The 18,646-nt window shown below is 42.9% G+C and overlaps 1 protein-coding gene across 1 annotated transcript in view; it reads left to right on the top strand.

The window, feature by feature from the left end:
* The window catches only part of ZC3H12B (zinc finger CCCH-type containing 12B), a 93,285-nt gene extending 77,703 nt beyond the window's left edge, over positions 1-15,582 (top strand). The window contains exons 7-10 of the mRNA XM_045847538.1: positions 5,606-5,745; positions 7,604-7,838; positions 8,699-8,805; positions 9,979-15,582. Coding sequence (XP_045703494.1) covers positions 5,606-5,745; positions 7,604-7,838; positions 8,699-8,805; positions 9,979-11,399 — 1,903 coding nt within the window. The 3' untranslated portion in view covers positions 11,400-15,582. The remainder of the gene's footprint in view (positions 1-5,605; positions 5,746-7,603; positions 7,839-8,698; positions 8,806-9,978) is intronic.
* Positions 15,583-18,646: the final 3,064 nt, after the last annotated feature.

The following is an 18,646-nucleotide window of genomic DNA, read 5'->3' as shown; positions in this document are numbered from 1 at the left end:
AGTCTGAAGAAAAAACACAGCCTTGCCAACTCTTTGATTTGAGGCTTCTGATCTCCTGAAGCAGAATCAATTGGTCTGATTTTAAGTCAGTAAACGTGTAGCTATTTGTTATATCAGCAATAGGAAAGTGACACAGAACCAAGAGGGGCTTCGTACTTTATTCCATACTCTCATATCATTTTTATTTCATATCAGAGAGCCTTAGACATTCCTTCTTCTATTTCTCAACTGAGTTGTCATCCAGCTTTGGCTTAAACATTCCCAGTGATCAGGAGCCAGCTTTCTGTTGAGTGCACTACTGCTTGATGGGCTCACTGGAATTCTTACACCATACACCATCAGAACAAAGTAAAAAGCCTAGAGTAGCAAATTTTTCATTTGACTATCCCATTGTTTTTCTTAAAGATTGTATTTATTTTTAGAGAGGGGAAGGGAGGGAGAAAGAGAGGGAGAGAGACATGAATGTGCGGTTGCCTCTCATGCACCCCCCACTGGGGACGTGGCCTACAACCCAGGCATGTGCCCTGACTGGCAATCGAACCTACAACCCTTTGGTTCGCTGGCCAGCGCTCAATCCGCTGAGCCACACCAGCCAGGGCTTGACTATCCCATTGTTTTTGAGGGTAGGGACCTTCTTTTGCATCCATTGTTCTCCCCAGAGCTCATAGCACAATGTTGGATGCTCCCACAGAGATATGAGAGAGCAGGAATAAGGGCCAGTCTTACGAACCATACCATTGCTATATTCAGGACTTGCTTAGCAGACTGCCTGCAGATATACTTTAATATATAGTTCTATTTAATCCTCGCAGCGACTTTACAGATGACAAAACTATAGAATTCAGCAAAGTTAAGTGACTTCCTTGACCTGACTTGCTATAGCTAGTAAGTAGCAAAGCAAGCATTTAAACTTAAGTCTCTGGCTTCAAATGAATGAAATTCAACTAACATTTGTAAATGCATATTCTGTGCCAGGTCCTTTAGCATAAGTAATATACTCCTCTCTAAAAACCCTGTTTGAATGGACTAATTCAGTTCATTTTTGCAGGTGAAGAGACTCAGGTTCGGAGAGGTTGAGTAACTGCCTAATGTTCCACAAGTAATAAATGACAAAGCTTTGATCAAAACCTGAATCTGATGCCAATGCCCCTTTTACCATCTCATGCAAGACTGTGTGGCTATTAGTGTTATTGAGAATACTTTGGCCCTAGGCCTAGGTGGTTCAGCTGGTTAGAGCATCATCACCATACGCCAAGATTTGGGCTTGATCTCTGGTCAGGGCATATGCAGGAGTCAACCAATGAATGCATAAATAAATGGAACACGTGGCTGTTTCTCAAGTCAATAAAAAATGAAAAATACTTGGCATTCTTCCTAGGAGAAGGTAATACATTCACAGATCTCCTTTTTAAAATCTTTTAAATCATGACAGCATCAAAGCAGGGTGGGTAGAACAGGCTAGACATCCCAGTTTTAATGAAGGGAGGCTAGAAGCATAGTAACAAGGAAGTTAAATTATCTGTGTACAAAATAGTAATGGTACAGTGGGCCAGTGGAAAGCAGAGGGCCAGTGGAAAGTGATTTCTTTGTTCAAACGGCTAAAGGTAACTCTGCTCCCCTCCTAATAGGCATAAACTAGAGTGATTCTAGAGAGGAAGTAGTATGGGATCTGCCACACTCAACCTCTTATCAGATCAGACAGCCCGGAACACCTAGACTGGACGTAGGGTTTTGCGCTGTAGAGGTAGGGATGAGAAGAACCCAAAACTTCTTTGAGGACTTTGAGATGGTGATATACAGTCTTCCTTGTCTTTGGAATTCTCTTCAAGGATTGATAGTTAGGAAGTATACTACATGGTTCTCTTGCTTTGAAAGGAATAACGGAGCATTCATTACCAAGGTAATTAGTTTTAACATATCTAGTCTGTGCCAGTAGCAAACTGTCACACTGATAGGAAGATGAACTGTTGTCTTTTGTAGGAGTTGCTTTACTAAATTAAAGATATCTTACACAATTTAAAGAAAGCAAAAAAAAAAATAACACTGAACCTTATTTTTAGGAGCATATTAAAAGAGTGTGTGGTGGATCACATGATTTTGCTTTAATTGCCAGCTTTGTTCTTGTTAACATCTCTTCCCTGATTTGACTCGGTAAGCCACTGATGAGTCCATTATTCTGCAGTCACATTTTACGTGGTCAAAGTTCAGTGCCACAGTCGGCTTATGAATTCGTTAGTGCCATTACTCTAAATGTGGTTTGTTTTTCTCATAGTTAGCTATAAATGTATCGTGATGGGCCCTTCTCACACAAACTACGTAATAACATCTGTTCATCCTCAGCATGTTGGGTGAGGAGCCTGCACTGACATTATAATTCTTTGTTTGTCATTGGCAGCATGTGTTTAATAGTTGCTACTGTGACGGACCTGTGATTCACATACTAATGTATGCTAAGATGCTAAAGGACATGTTCATTCTGTGACCCGTCTCCTTTGGGAAGAAAAATGCATTGCGGGCAAATGAAGGCTTCCAAATGCAAATGCTCCCATATTGTTTGTTAAGTCGGGGAGAAGCCCAAATATTTGAACCCTAGTTTTCAAAAACTCAGAGGGGGAGGCCAGTGACCCATCTGCTAGGCAGAATTTGGTTGGAAACTTGGATCACGATATGTGTCTAAGCCAGTTATTGGGACAGAGGGAGCTGTAGTGTCACCAAGATACTCTGTGACTTTTAGGTCCTATAGGCTCTTCACCGCTTTTTAGATAGGCTTATAGGTCCTAGCTTTTTAAAATTGTGATGAGACTGTTTGTGAGTTTTCACTTAAACAAGTCATCCTGGCAACCATTACTTTACTTTTCACTTGTAAAATTAATCCTTCCTTAAACATTTATTGAGCACTACACTTTGCATATTGAGTCCTTATGTAGGACTTCATTACCACCTCAATAAATGTTCAAAGTGAATTCTTTTTTTAAAGATAATTTTTATAAAGATTTTGTTTATTTTTTTTTAGAGAGGAACAGGGAAGGAGAAAGAGGGAGAGAAGCATCAATGTGTGGTTGCCTCTTGCACACCCCCTACTGGGGACCTGGCCTGCAGCTCAGGCATGTGCCCTGACTGGGAATCAAACAAGCGACCCTTTGCTTCTCAGGCTGGTGCTCAATTCACTTAGCCACACCAGCCAGGGCTGAAAGTGAATTCTGATTCCTCTTGGGCATTTGATGTACTTCATAGAATGCTCCCATAGCATGGTTTTAATATATTATGGAATGCTAATGGAATATAATGGAATGCTATAGGTATTTTACATTTTCCTTAATATGATTATTCCCAGTATGCTAAAAAACTGATTCAGAATATAGATGCATCAAAATATTGCGACGTGTTTGTCCCCGGGTAGTTGTAAACAGATTCTGCAGGGATTTTTTTTAAAAACATACGTTATGCATTTTCCTCATTTTCTACCATAAGTATATATTACCTTTATAATGATGAGAAATAATTTGGTAGTATAAAATATAAAGTTGATGTATCCAACAGCAAATGTTACTCTTGTATTTGTTTCTAGTTTTGGACTGTCTTTGAAACAACACACTTTATAGTACCATAGAGCCCAGTGAAATGAAAACCCATCCTATTTCTCCAAACTTCTTCTCTAATAGAAATTCTGATGATTTCCAGAGTTCAGGTTATTCTTATAATTACCAGTATTATAGGTGTGGGGGGAAAAAGCACATCTGGACATCTTCCCCGAAAAGCCAGCTTCATGCTGGGTTAATCCCATACGAACCCTTTAAGAACCATGGACCTGTCCGATTTACCCACAGTTCACCTTTCCAGAAGCAGTCAGTGGTAGCTGTCTCTAAGGCTACCTTGTAGTCTGTTGGCAGTTAAATATATTTTCATTTCTTTTTTCTTAAGTGCTTCGACTTTTAGTAGAGTGGTATAATTGCTTTATGGTACACACTGGAGACCTTTAAACATGCTGAACATGTTTGGAAATGTTAACAAGGGCATTTACTAAATTTTTGTCGTGCACCTCAAGAGTGATAAGACTGTGGGAAGGCTTGCAGTACATGTATTAGTGGGGCCCCTGAGATTAGGTATGAATTTACCCAAAGGGAACAGTATAACTGGAGCTAATTTCTCTTGTAGTTGAGTGATTATCAATGAGAAAGTGAGGAATCTAAAAGAGAGAGCCTCCTTCACATTGTCTTTCCTTCCAGTCAGTCTTGTGTGACAGGTAATATCCAGTGATTGCAATGGAATTGCTACATGTAAGCCAATTTGTTTTACCATCCAAGCTGTTTCAATTTACTGTGACTTAGTGTGGTTTATGTAATATGTCAGAGCACCAGCTTTGATACTAAGTGATCAGATTTTCACAGTCAAACTAGCACAGCATTTGTGAGCTTTTTGACTGATGACAATAAATATCTTTTCCCAATTCAACTGCCAATCTTCCTTCTTCCAATTTCCAGTCAAATGAATTAAGTTTTTACAGTGTTTATTCTACAAATAATCATGATAGAATGTCTTCTCTTTGTACATCATGCCCTAATTATAAAAGGAATACTTAATTTTTTGAAGGAATTTTAGAATTAAAGAAAGAAAATAAATCACTTATAACCCTCTCACACAGAATCACAGTTTTTATTAATATTTTGATGTGTCTCTTTTCTAGTATTTTATGGGCTTATACATACACTGTTTTCTACAAAATTGAGATTATATTATATATACTAGTATATACCCTTTCTTTTCTCTTTTAGTATTATAAACATTTCTGATATCTTAAAATTTCAACAAGGTGATTTTAGTTGGTGTATTATATTATATTAAATGTGATAACTATTTTCAGTCAGTTTTTATGTGTGTGTCTTCTTTGCTGTCATTGTTCTTTTTTAAACTTAATATATGTGCTTAAGACTCAGATGTAACTAATCCTCCATATAAACTTTATTTAAACCTCCGGTGACATCTCTTCTTTCACCTCTGGTGACATCTCTTCTTTCTTATCTGTTGAAAATATCTGAGTCTCTGAAAAGAAAGTGATGGTAGAAACAGAAAGAGAGAAAATGGAAGTAGTGATAGGAAATAACCTATCACTATAAACTAGGAGTTGTTTTCAATCATCTGTGACCTTGATTGAACGTATAATAATAATGGCAATATTTGTAATGATTGAATAAAAGAGCATTTGATTTGCTCTTTTAAAAATATTTACATTTTTGGCATTATCAAGAAAGAAAACATCTGCTAATGTCTTGCTACTAAGAAAAAGCCTGTTTAGAGTATTTCTTTTTTTAATAATATTTTTCTCACTTTTCTTTTCTGTTTTAAAAATATATTTTTTAAAGATTTTATTTATTTATTTTTAGAGAGGGAAGGGAGGGAGAAAGAGAGAGAGAGAAACATCAATGTGCGGTTGCTAGGGGTCATGGCCTGCAACCCAGGCATGCACCCTGACTGGGAATCGAACCTGTGACACTTTGGTTCACAGCCTGAGCTCAATCCACTGAGCTACGCCAGCCAGGGCTCTGTTTAGAGTATTTCTTTGCTACCTCTTATCAGTCCTCTCCTCTCATTTTATGTTTTTTGAAAGCCATGGGAATAAGGAAGAGTTCTCCTGCAGAGGAATACAGCTTGCTGTGGACTGGTTTCTCGATAAAGGCCATAAGGATATTACCGTATTTGTGCCTGCGTGGAGAAAGGAGCAATCTCGACCTGATACGCCCATTACAGGTACACATCCAGAAGCAGAGCTAGCCAGATAGTTTGGGGAGAGGTTGCTAGTCCCAATTTAGATAATTATTTTTCTAAGTTTCTTAAGTATACTTAAAATGTATTTTATTAAGTGTATTTTAAGCATACTTTTCCAGTTAAAACTGTCATTCTGTTGTGGCATACGACAGTTCAGTAGAGACAACTTCAATTCAGCAAAGAAGAAAGCACACGGTTGCAAAAAGCATGCTTTTCTGTTTTACCACAGACTTCAGACTAAAGGGGAACGAATCTGGTGATGAACATGACTGTTTTCCAAAAGACTGAAGAAGCTGTGGTAGACAACAAATGTCATTCTGTATCAGAAAAGTGACTGTGGGTTTTGCAAATTAGGGAATAGAATAGAGAGGAAAGTCCCATGTTAGAACCAATTTATCCATGAGGCATAGGAGTTCCAGGAGGAGAAATTGAATATAATAACAATGAATGTGTAATAACATCTCTGACTAGATTATTTGTCTCTATACTAATGCAGTTTTAAAGTATAATTTTTTTAAGATTTTATTTATTTATTTTTAGAGAAGGAAGGGAGGGAGAAAGAGAGAGAGAGAGAAACATCAATGTGCAGTTGCTGGGGGTCATGGGCTGCAACCCAGGCATGTACCCTGACTGGGAATTGAACCTGCAACACTTAAAGTATAATTTTTAATATTTCTTTGTGGAAGAAGGGGCCCATGAAGGCAAAAGTGCCTAAGGTCCACAAAAATCATATGCAGCCCTAACAGCAGTAGGATCACTGCACTGACTAACACCAGTATGTGAAGCTAGCTCTATTTTTTTAAGGATTTTATTTATTTAGTTTTAGAGAGAGAGGAAGGGAGAGAGAAAGAGAGGGAGGGAAACATCAATGTGTGCTTGTTTCTCAAGCGCCCCTGCAACCCAGGCATGTGCCCTGACTGGGAATCAAACTGGCGACCCTTTGGTTCTCAGGCCAGCGTGCAATCCACTGAGCCACACCAGCCAGGGCTGAAGCTAGCTCTTTTCAACATTTGAGAACATATAGACCCCAGTCCTCTGAGTATCAGCCGTTGCCTGATGTGGCAAATGGGCAAGTCCAGTGCATGGATGTTGGAGCTGTGTCATGGAGCAGCAGTCTGAGAGTGGATCCTAGCCCTGCTTGGGCACAGCCTTTGTGTCCTCAGCAATTAAGAGGCCGAAAGGAAAGAGGGTTGGGACTGACAGGGTCTAGCTTGATGTTTTCCCTTAGCTGTGGCCTTCCTCTAGGCCAGGGGTGTCAAACTCATTTTCACTGGGAGCCACATCAGCCTCACAGCTGCCTTCAAAGAGCCAAATGTAACTTTAGGACTGTATGAATATAACTACTCTTTAATGGTTAAGCGAGAGCTCGGCAGCAGCCGGGTAGAAACAAGGTGCCGGGACGGACTTGGCCTGCAGGCCTTGTGTTTGCCGCCTGTGCTCTAGGCAGAATGCAAAAACAAACAAACAAACAAACAAACAACAACAAAAAAACCCTTTAAGTCCCTAGGAATGATGCTTTACTCTCCTTGTGACAGCCACACCTTCAGCACATTGCCCTATTTTCTTCAGCAAGCAAAAGCTGGTGCTTTAGGCAAAGAGGAAAATAAGCATGAAGAATTCTAGAATATCAGTGTTATTTCTTACGCTTCATGGTAGCTTTAAAACTTAGTTATCATTGAATCCAGCTCTCTCATGTTATCAAAAAGAAAACTGAAGCTACCTTTTCCTATGGGAAAATAATGTATCCATCTAGTACCAATTTACGTACTCATAACATGGGGATAGTGTTAATTTCCAAAGATAAATTGTACTCTGGAGCATATAATCCTTATTTTGACAGATCAAGATGTCCTACGAAAACTGGAGAAGGAAAAGATTCTTGTCTTCACACCATCCCGAAGGGTCCAAGGCAGGAGAGTTGTCTGCTACGATGACCGCTTCATAGTCAAGTTGGCTTTCGATTCTGATGGCATCATTGTATCCAATGATAACTATCGAGACCTTCAAGTCGAAAAACCAGAATGGAAGAAGTTTATAGAAGAGCGATTGCTGATGTATTCTTTCGTGAATGACAAGTATGTTTCTTTCCAGTAGACTCTAAATAGCCTAAATCCAAGTTACTCCTAGGAAGACATTTTACTTCATGGCAATAAACATTTTCTGAATGCTCACTGGGTACCGTGCATCGTGCTGGCTGCCATGGGGATAAAATGCTGGATCAGAAACAAGAGTTTCCCTTTGGGAAAGACAACCATAATGTGTTGCGATAATTGCTATGGTTACAATTTTTAAAACTGCTCCGTCTGTGTGAAATGGTAGGAACAGGCCTCACAGAGGAGATGACATTCGAGATGAAGTTGACAGATAGAGGAAAGGGGGCAGCTGGGCATTACAGGCAAAGGGAACATCGTGAATAAAGCTATAAAGGTGTGAAAGTGAGTTGCATGTTGGAAAGCCAGCGAGCACGCCAGTATGGCTGGAACATATAGTCCGTGAAAGAATTATGCACAGGGAAAAAAATCCTCCTTTTTTGTGATTGAGTGGAATACAGAGAAAAACTGCTACCTTAGCAAAAGATAGACTGGAGGCAGGAAGGGCAATGATAAGGCTGTGAAAACAGTATAGGCGAGAGGTAATGAAGGTCTGAACTTCTTTTTTAAAAGATTTAATTAATTTATTTTTATATAAGGGAAGGGAGGGAGAGAGAGAGGAACAGAAAGATCATTGTGTGGTTGCCTCTCATGCGCCCCCTACTGGGGACCTGGCCCAAAACCCAGGGGTGTGACCTGACTGGGAATCAAACAAGCGAGCCTTTGGTTCTCAGGGTGATGCTCAATCCACTGAGCCACACCAGCCAGGGCAAAGGTGTGAACTTCTGATAAGGGATAGTGGGAACAGAAGGGAAGACATTTACCTCTTGCTTGCTTGCTTTCAGATTTATGCCTCCAGATGATCCTTTAGGACGTCATGGGCCAAGCCTCGAAAATTTCTTAAGAAAGAGACCTGTTGTTCCCGAGCACAAGAAGCAGCCATGTCCCTATGGTGAGTACCTATGTACAAAACTGAGTTCTATACTAAGGGAAACATAAGGACTCTGAATGCTTTTCTCTTCAAGGTTTCCCTTTCTAGTGGAGAATTCTGGCTTTTCCACTCTCTGTGGTTAAAGCATGTGTCTTCATGTAGTTGCATGTAGGCATTTAAGGAAACATCCTAGAAACCGCATGAGAAAAAGGTAACTAGAATTGAAGAGAAGATTACTTGTCACTTGTGAAAATGATGCACGCGTTCTAGCTGCCTGTGTCCCTGCCCCCGGCGAAGCTCAGAACCCCGCAGGGCCTGCAGAAGCAGAAAGTGCAATGCCAAACTGGGTTTGGCCCCAAGAGACACATGTCTGCCAGGCACATGATTGCACCCCCATCAACTACCAAATACCCTTTTCTTTGGACCTGTACTTTCCAGTTTGCTTCTAAACTTTCTTTTCATTTACTTTTTAAAAATGCAGTTTTGTAGAGTACTTTCATGGTCTTACCCAAGTCTCTCTGTTACAAAGTTTGCAAGGCCAGCACTGCAATGTAGGCCGCCTGGTCTGACGCCAGTTTGGATGTTCACTCTTTTGGGGTCATTTGTTTCTGGGATGTGTTAGTTTTTGTTCTCACTGAACATTTATTGAAATCATAGAGTATTTTCATGTTCATCATCTTCATTTCATCTTCACGAAGGCCCTGTAATACAGGCATAATTGCAAACCTTGTTTAAAGAAGAGGAAAATGAGGTTCAACAAGTAAAGTCACTTTCCAAGGTCACACAGCTAGTGAGTGACAGAGCTGCAATCGAAACCTAGGTCTGCCTGGCCTCCAAGCCTGGGCTCTTTGCATTGGGGACTGTGCTGCCTGCTGCTGCTCTCCGCCACCGCAGCGCGCGGGTCACGGGCCAGGCAAAGTTGGGAATTACAGGCAAATGAAGGCTCTTCAACTGCTTAGCTCCTAGCTTTCACACTGCAATTTCCTCCCCGGCTTCCTTCTTCTCTCTCCCCTCACAGTGCGTGGTGGCTTCCTTGGTGTTGTGTGACTCCCATCTTTATGGAAAGTTACTTTTTGGCTTTAACCGCAAACAGTAAAAACTCTAATGTGAGTGACCAGATTGTTACGACAGTTTCTAGCAAACAGAGTTGCACTGCTATAAGAGAGGTCTCACCCCAAGGCATTATTGTTTCAGGTAAAAAATGCACGTACGGCCACAAGTGCAAATACTACCATCCAGAGCGGGCCAACCAGCCCCAGCGTTCAGTGGCTGACGAGCTCCGCATCAGTGCCAAACTGTCCACAGTGAAAACCATGAGCGAAGGTACCCTGGCCAAGTGTGGCGCGGGGCTGTCAAATGCCAAAGGTGAGATAACCTCAGAGGTCAAGCGGGTGGCCCCGAAGCGCCAATCAGATCCCAGTATCCGGTCCGTGGCTGTGGAGCCTGAGGAATGGGTGTCCATTTCCCGTAAGCCTGAGGCCAGCTCTGTCCCCTCACTTGTGACTGCCCTCAGTGTCCCCACGATTCCACCTCCCAAAAGCCATGCAGTGGGTGCACTCAACACCCGTTCAGCCAGCAGCCCAGTGCCAGGATCCTCTCATTTCCCCCACCAGAAATCCTCATTGGAGCACATGGCCAGCATGCAGTACCCTCCCATCCTGGTTACCAACAGCCATGGGACCCCTATTAGCTATGCTGAGCAATACCCAAAGTTTGAGTCCTTGGGGGACCACGGCTACTATTCAATGTTAGGCGACTTCTCCAAAATGAACATCAACAGCATGCATAACCGAGAGTACTACATGGCTGAGGCAGACCGGGGGATGTATGCCAGGAGTCCCAGCCTCTGTCCTGACAGCCATATGAGCCATACCAGGAACGACAACTATTCCTCTTACAACAACCTGTACTTGGCTGTAGCTGATGCCCATCCTGAAGGCAGTTTGAAGCTGCATCGCTCAGCATCTCAAAACCGTCTTCAGCCTTTTCCCCATGGTTACCATGAAGCCTTAACGCGAGTACAGAGCTATGGCCCAGAGGATTCTAAGCAAGCCTCCCACAAGCAGTCAGTCCCCCACTTAGTGCTGCATGCCCAGCACCCAGCAGCTGGAGCACGCTCCAGCTGTCCTGGAGACTACCCCATGCCTCCCAATATCCATCCTGGGGCAACCCCCCAGTCGGGACGTGCTCTGGTGATGACTCGGATGGACAGCATTTCTGACTCCCGCCTCTATGAGAGCAACCCCATGAGGCAAAGACGACCTCCTCTGTGCCGGGAACAACACGCCAGCTGGGATCCGCTGCCTTGTGCAGCCGATTCCTATGGCTACCACTCCTATCCTCTGAGCAACAGCCTCATGCAACCGTGCTATGAGCCAGTCATGGTACGCAGCGTGCCTGAAAAGATGGAGCAGCTTTGGAGGAATCCTTGGGTTGGAATGTGCAATGATTCCAGGGAGCATCTGATCCCAGAACACCAGTATCAGACCTACAAGAACCTCTGCAATATTTTCCCTTCCAACATCGTGCTCTCAGTGATGGAGAAGAATCCCCACACAGCGGATGCGCAGCAGCTGGCAGCCTTGATTGTTTCTAAGCTTAGGGCTGCACGTTGATGTGACATTAAGACCTGTTCCTTTATACAAATATGAATACTAATGCTAGTAGTGCACTAATACTGTCATAACAGTCACTAATAATTGTGTGTTGTTCTTTACAAGTTACAGAATGTTTATGTCTTTGAAGCACATAACAACCCTGTGAGGTAAGTTGTACTAATACCTTGTTTTCGAGACAAGGAAACTGAAGCTCAGTGAGATTAAGCGATTTGCCAAGGTCGTACTGCTAGCAAATCAGGACCAAGTCAGGACTCCGCCCAAGTCCTGTGACTCCGAGGCTCACTCCCTTCTGCACTGTGCCAGGCAGATCATGAAGGACAAAACCCTGGCGGGGAGCTAAATGCAAAGAACCCCAAGGGATTCCATTCTAAACCTTGTCATAATTACATGTTTTATATTACAGAGTGTTGATCATATATCTAATTTAGAGAACCTTGGGATCAGGTAATAGGTAGAATTAATCTTTTAGAATTTTTAATGGGAATAGTTAAAGCTATTTCAAAGCAAATGCATATTTTATTGCATGGATATCTAACCGTTTATTTACTGTCTTTACTAACCAAGCTATAGGGTCATAGTGAAGCTTTTAGAGTTATATTTCAAACCTATTGCTAGGAATTAGACCGCATGTATGAGTGTATGTATTTAGCTTGAGATGTGTGTGTACCTCTGTATAACTTTTTACACAGTGATGATAAGATAGGCTCTACACAGACCTTAGTCTACAGCTAAATAGATCACAAATCTGACTTGATGATTTTATGCCACATTTCCTAGTTTCCACTAGTTTTGAAAGTGAAATCACATACCAGTATTTGAGCATCGCTTTCTTAAACACCAGAGCAAACTAGCTCTATTTCCTTTGCACTTTTCTACTTGTCAACATTTATTGACAGTTCTTAGCTTTTAAGCCTCTTCACCTCAACCAATTACGGATCAGATTGCAGCCTTTTTCTGCAGAGTCGCTGATGGATAATAAGCGCAACTCCCAAGCATTGTAGATGTGTGCTACACAGGCACGGGAAGAGTTTGACCGGCACCAAGGAATTCACTACCAGAGAGATGGCCAAACTCACGCGGCATTCCACGGTGAACACCAAAGCTGCACTCAAGGAGGGCCTCCCGGACGAGCTTTGGACTTCTGATCTATGCAGTATTCAACATCACAGGATGAAATGTCATGGAGGACAGTGCACAGCCATGCAATCCTCTCTCTCCTGCTGGCCAGTCTCTGGGCAATGAAGTCAATTAGCGGTGGAGCAAAATTTCTTTAGGCAACAAAACCAGGGGATTTTCTAGATAGGAAAATGTAGCTCCCACAAGGAGACGCTACATCTTTTCCAATAGCTGGCTTAGTTATGCACTTCAAATACACACTCCAAGAGCGTGAACTTGCCCTTAGATAATTCTTAAATGCATTACTAAAGATGGCAGGACTTGGGGTTGAATGGCATCATTTGCACAACTAGTAACTTGCTCAGGGTGGGAACCTTTGTAATTAAACGCCTCTAGAAAAGGCATTTTTTGTTTTTTTTTAAAGCTGCACTAAATGAACCCCCTTTTTGAATCCACTGTATATTTCAGCATTTTGAACCATGACCAGCTCACTATGTACTGAGCTGGCACTTGCTAATTTCTATGATCGTTTTTTCATGAAAGTTGAGAAGGCCCGGCCTTGGCCTTTCGTTTCTTCATGAGAAGGTGTGACACTGCCTATAAATGTTTCTTACTCTGAAACACTCCGAATGTGAGGCTGTAGTCAGGGTTGTTTCTGGTGGTTTGATCATGGCTTGCATGTTGCTTTCTGGCTTTCTGTCTCTGTCCTGATCAAAACTGCACCTCACCCAACGTTTCTCTCGCGTCCGCCACAGCTTCACGTTCATGTCCCACCCTCTGATCTCCCCATGCCCCGGCATTTTTACTGAGGTGTAAAAGTGTTTTCATGTCATGTAGGTCCATAGACAGTAGCAGTTCCCGCTCAAGTTCCCATTTCATTGTTTCAACTTCTTGGATCTTCTAAGTCTGTCCTATTGTGTAAATCAGGGTATTTGACAATCTGAGGGAACTCTGCTGATTCTGTGCCACTTAGTTCCCCTTCCTCCCAAAATCATCAACGACATCACAGTCTCCGCTACCTGCACAATTTACCGGGAAGCACAAGGTTAATCTTGTCAGCCGCAGTTCATCTTGAACACGTTCATGTTTAGTGCTCACAAAATCGTACGCTCCTCCCAATGCAGGACATCTTTTTTAAGGCAGAATATGTAGTTCTTATTTCCTAAAGAACAACTGTCATTCTCTTCTCATAAAATGTGTATGAACCAAAGCTGCTGGGAGCAATGCCTCAAATAACCAGAAATGACCTTCTGTTGATACAAATTGTATCTCCTTTTTTTCCTGACTGTATAGTAAGTAACAAATGTACAAAACTCATCTTAAACCAGGTTTGGTACTGACTTTCCCCATGATGTCTGTGGCACTGTGTGCCACAGGGAAGTAGCCCAGGGGTTGCGAGAGAGCTTTAATTTCCAAAGGGCGGTAGTAGTTCATAGACAAAGACAGTTTTTCAAGGCCTCTTTATTACAATGTGCACAGCTATTGTGTATACAGTTTCAAGCATTATATTGCAATAAGTTCTCTTTAGCCTATTCAATTGAATATGCCCTTGCAAAAGGGATTTTGTATAAAAAGTGTCAGTGTTAGTGAATCATCTGCAAGAATCTATAAATGGAGCCGTACACTTATGAATGCATAAACCCAGCTTGGTTTTTAGTGAAGTTTTTAGAGACACATTTTCCTTATATTGAGGTCTGCACAGCTCTCGACTTTTCCATTTTGTCTGTAACTATACAACAGCAAATACAAAGAAGCATGGGGACCCCCTCGCTTCCTTGATAATGAAATCAAGCTTCCTTCCTGGGACTAAGTGGGTGTCCTTCCGGATACTTACCTCAAAGCACTCAGCAGGGGACTGCACAGTGTTTCGTGACAGGTTTTCAAGTGGCAGTATATTTTGCAAGAGGTGCTTTGCGACTTTAATTCTTTCACTGAATTTCTGAACTCATGGGAAGTCTCTGCTGGTTCAGACCTTAGGTTTTGTGGATTTTGTGATTCCGTTGTTGTTTCATTTCGACCTGAGGAAGTGTGACTCTGCAGTGGCGTGTTCTATCCAGCGAGCCTTTTCAAAGGCAACATATAGCCATTGCACTCTCTTAAGGTGCAAGGTATGGAAGGGAGAATGACAGAGATGCCTTATGGAAATGGTCTCTGAAACTTTTCTTCAAAGTAATATTCTCTCTCTCTCTCTCTCTCTCTCTCTCTCTCTCTCTCTCTGCCAGTTTCTGGGAGAATACTTTTAAATCCCATTTTTTCTATTGTAGAATAAATGATCTTTATACAATATTCAAACATGGATATCCATTAATCTCTAGCACGGGGTTTTCTTCTAGCATAAAATAATTCATTCTGAGAGGCACGAGGCACCATTCTATCTATGCTGTACAATTGCCCGTTTTGAGGGCCCAGGATTTTAATACACTTACTTTTACTCTGGGAACCAGGTCTGGAACTGCACAGGGAAAGTCATGTCAGGCTGTCCAAAGAGTCCTGCTCAGGTCGCCCCCTAACCCGTCTCTGCCTCGTCCTCCTTTGCTTCTCCTCAGGCCTGACACCGAGGAGCACAGTCTTCAAGTACAGTCACGATGCAGTTAGTTCTCATTGGAAACCAAACCAGTATATTTTGGGAAAACTTGCTGGCCTACAGTAGCCGATGCCTTTGAAGACTCACACTATTCAATATCTATCACATTGTAGCTAGCTATATACATAGGCAGATTGACTATTTTTAATCCTGGTTTGTGAATCAAGGAGCTATAGTAGTTTGCTTTATCTACTTGTGGGATTAAACAATACTGTTTAATGGTTGTAAACTCTTATAAAACCTCTTTGGGTTTTTTGTTTGACCCAAACATAATGTAAGTCTCAATGACAAAATATACGAAGCCAACCAGAGGTGAGTGAAAACATATTCCGTCCCCAACTTTGTCTGCTCCTATAGTGCACGCGTACTGCTTTGCAACATGTTCTTTCTAGCATGAATGTGCTCTGACTACTTCACGAGGTTTTAATTTGCTTCACTTATAATAGCGATGGAAATGCTGTATCATTTACAACAATGAACTGTAATCACACTTATCTACTGAATAAACTATTTGTCTACTAACTACAAATGCCTCTGCTTCCCTAAGAGCAACATCCCCAAACGCCACTGCACACCTAGGCACAGACACCAGTTTGCTCCTGAAAAAAAGTACATTTCTGTACTTGGGACTTGCATCTTGACATAAGCTATAGGAGGGGGACCTCCCCAAATGACTTCACCTGAATTTTATCATGGTAGGCATATGCACTCCAGTTTTTGTTCGCTGACACGGTTCCAAATGCTGGCCCACTGATGTTTCCCATGGGGTTGCTCGGGGCCAGGCATCCACTGGTCAGAACCAGGTGGAGAGCTCGGATCTCAGGCTTATTTCTGTGAACCTATAGTTTATCCCCTGGATAGCCTCAGACTCACAGAGGCGTCAGCTGGGCCTTAGCCAGAATATCAGAGCTACAAGCAGCCTGACACCTGAACTTTGCAGAGAAGTCACTCAGGGAGTACTCAGCTGCATCAGCTCCATCAGGCTATAGGTGTGGGAACTGAGAATACAAAGCTGAACAGGGAGTTAGCGGCAAGGCCAGGAAGGAAACCCTGGCCTCATTGCTCCAGGTCAGCGAGTCTGCTTTTCCTTCGCGCCTGTCTGGAGGCTCCTACTTGCCCCACCCTGTCGTTCCAGGCCAGTCTCATTGTAAAGGCAGAGGTGGCCACAGTGGCTGCGGGGGAGCCCAGCCTGGGAACCCTTTGGGGGCTGTTTGTGAATCTGAGAATCTCTCTTTTTAAGATTTTATTTATTTATTTATTGAGAAGGGAGGGAGAAAGAAAGAGGGAGAGAAACAGTGATCTGTTACCACGCCCACAACCCAGGCATGTGTCCTGACTGGGAATCGAACCAGTGACGTTTTGGTTCGTAGGCCGGCACTCAATCCACTGAGCCACAGCAGCTGGGGCTCGTTTTCTTTTCTTTCATCATCTGTCTTCAGACTAAGAGTGCTCATGTCTCCCCCACCCTCTTCCTCTCTGTCTTTCCACTTGCTGCCTTCCCACACATTTCTCAGGCAAACTTCTGTCAGGTTCCTACTGAGTACAAGATAGGGGCCTGGCCTACACGGGCCTAGGGAGAGACTGATGAGGAGGAAACAGTTCCTGTCTTCTGGAACTGGCATTGTAGTGAAGGAATGAAGTACACTTAGAGAATGGATTAATAAGTTAAGACTTTCCTTGGAGGGGAGAAGTATAAGGGGGATAAATAGTAATGGGAAGATACAATATAATTATTAAAAAAAATAAAAATAAAACTAGGTATGAGCTAAAAATAAAACTAGGTATGAGCTAAAAAAAAAACCCTCCTTACTATAGAATTCCACACCTGAAACTTGTAGAATGTTATTTCCTGCACCTGAAACTTTACAATGTTATTAACAAATGTTACCCTAATACACAGGTGGCAAACACAAGGCCCGATGGCCCAATCCCACCCTCCACCTTGTTTTATCAGCCTGGCACCTTGTTTCTACCCAGCGGCAGCGCCGAGCTCTCGCTTAACTGTTCAGGAATAGTCACATTTACACAGTCCTAAAGTTACATTTGGCCCTTTGAAGGCAACCACGCAGCTGATGTGGCCCCCGGTGAAAATGAGTTTGACACCCCTGCCCTGCTACATTTAATTCATTTACAAAGGAGGGCAGGGGCAGCATGAGGGTAGGGGACGTGATAAAAAGAGAATTCCAAGAAGGGACAATTCAACTTTCAATGACTCTCCCTAATCGTGGGTGGAAATTCAACTCGTCCAACCACATCCCTCTAGCTAACGTTATCTCTCTGGCCTCAGAACCTATATTTCCTTCGCATGAGCCATGTTCCAATCATCCTGGACCCTTTTCAGGTGCCCCAATATGCCCTGTTCTTTCTTATCCCCTCCAGACTTTTACCTTCCTGCCTTCTAGTCCTTGTCGTGACAAGTATTCACTCTGAAGACACATTGCTAAGGTCACCTCCTCCATTGAGCCGTCCCACCTCCTTGTCCAGACATTGTTAGTCACCCCCCACCCAGTGGGTGTTGCAGGCATCATGAGCAATACCTCTGTTTAAGTGCTTGTCACATTGTTGTAATTACACACAGCAGACTTCCCCACAAAGCTGGAGTTCCTTTGGGGCAGGAATAATGAAGGGGTGACTCAATTACTGTTGTTGAATAATAATATCATCTATGCTCCCTGCCTTTGACTCCCAACCCTGTTCCCAATTAAATGCATGCAGCTGAAAGAGTTTTTCTAATAAGTCTCTGATCGCCAGTCAGAAGGGAAAGATCCAAGGGCATTTGGACTGTGGGGCTGCTTCCTGTCCGGTCGTCCCCTGAACCCCTCCCTCATCCCAACCGCCATCCCCTGCCACCTGAAGCAGCCCCCCGGGAACCCGGCCCCGCAAATCCCATGTTTCAGGATGCTTCCAGCCAACAGTGGCCTTTGCCTCTTACTGTCCCTGGACCTGGAGTACAAATGAGGTCAGAGAGTGTGCTCCTCATCTTTCAGTGTTTGAGGACCGGGGAAAGCCCTTTGTCCAAGGTTTATGGACACCTGAATCCTGAGAGCAAGGCCAACTCTGGCAGGAATCCACATCACTCATACATGCAAAGCACAATACGCTTTACGGAGCACTTTCACATGTTGTTATGTTTGATGCTTCCAAGCCTGTGAAGCAAATATCCTTCTTCTACAAAGGAAGAAACTGCCATGATTTGCCCAAGGTTGCTCTTGTTCAGTGCAGGAGCTTCCTGGGAGTAGGTCTCTGGGTAGCTTTCTCTACGCCAGTGCATCTCAAACTTGAAGGGCTTGTTAAACAGTTTGCTGCCCACCCTCAACCTGATTCAAGTCAGGAGTGCGGTTAAACATTGGCAATTCTACCAAGTACCCAGGTGGTGCTGATTTTGCAAGAAATGTGGATCTACATGAAGCTATTAACTTGTTCTGTGTCCTTGGGCTAATCCCTTCCCTTTTTATCGGCCTCAGTATTTCAATGCCTAAAATGAGAGAGCTAGGTTAAAACTAGGATTTCCTAACTCTTTAGCAGCAAAACCAACTTAGCAAGA

The sequence above is a fragment of the Phyllostomus hastatus genome, unplaced genomic scaffold, assembly GCF_019186645.2.
Source record: "Phyllostomus hastatus isolate PE091 unplaced genomic scaffold, TTU_PhHast_1.1 phas_contig_551, whole genome shotgun sequence".
Lineage (NCBI taxonomy): Eukaryota > Metazoa > Chordata > Mammalia > Chiroptera > Phyllostomidae > Phyllostomus > Phyllostomus hastatus.
The sequence above is the reverse complement of the archived record's forward strand: the minus strand, read 5'-3'. Positions and strand labels throughout refer to the sequence as shown.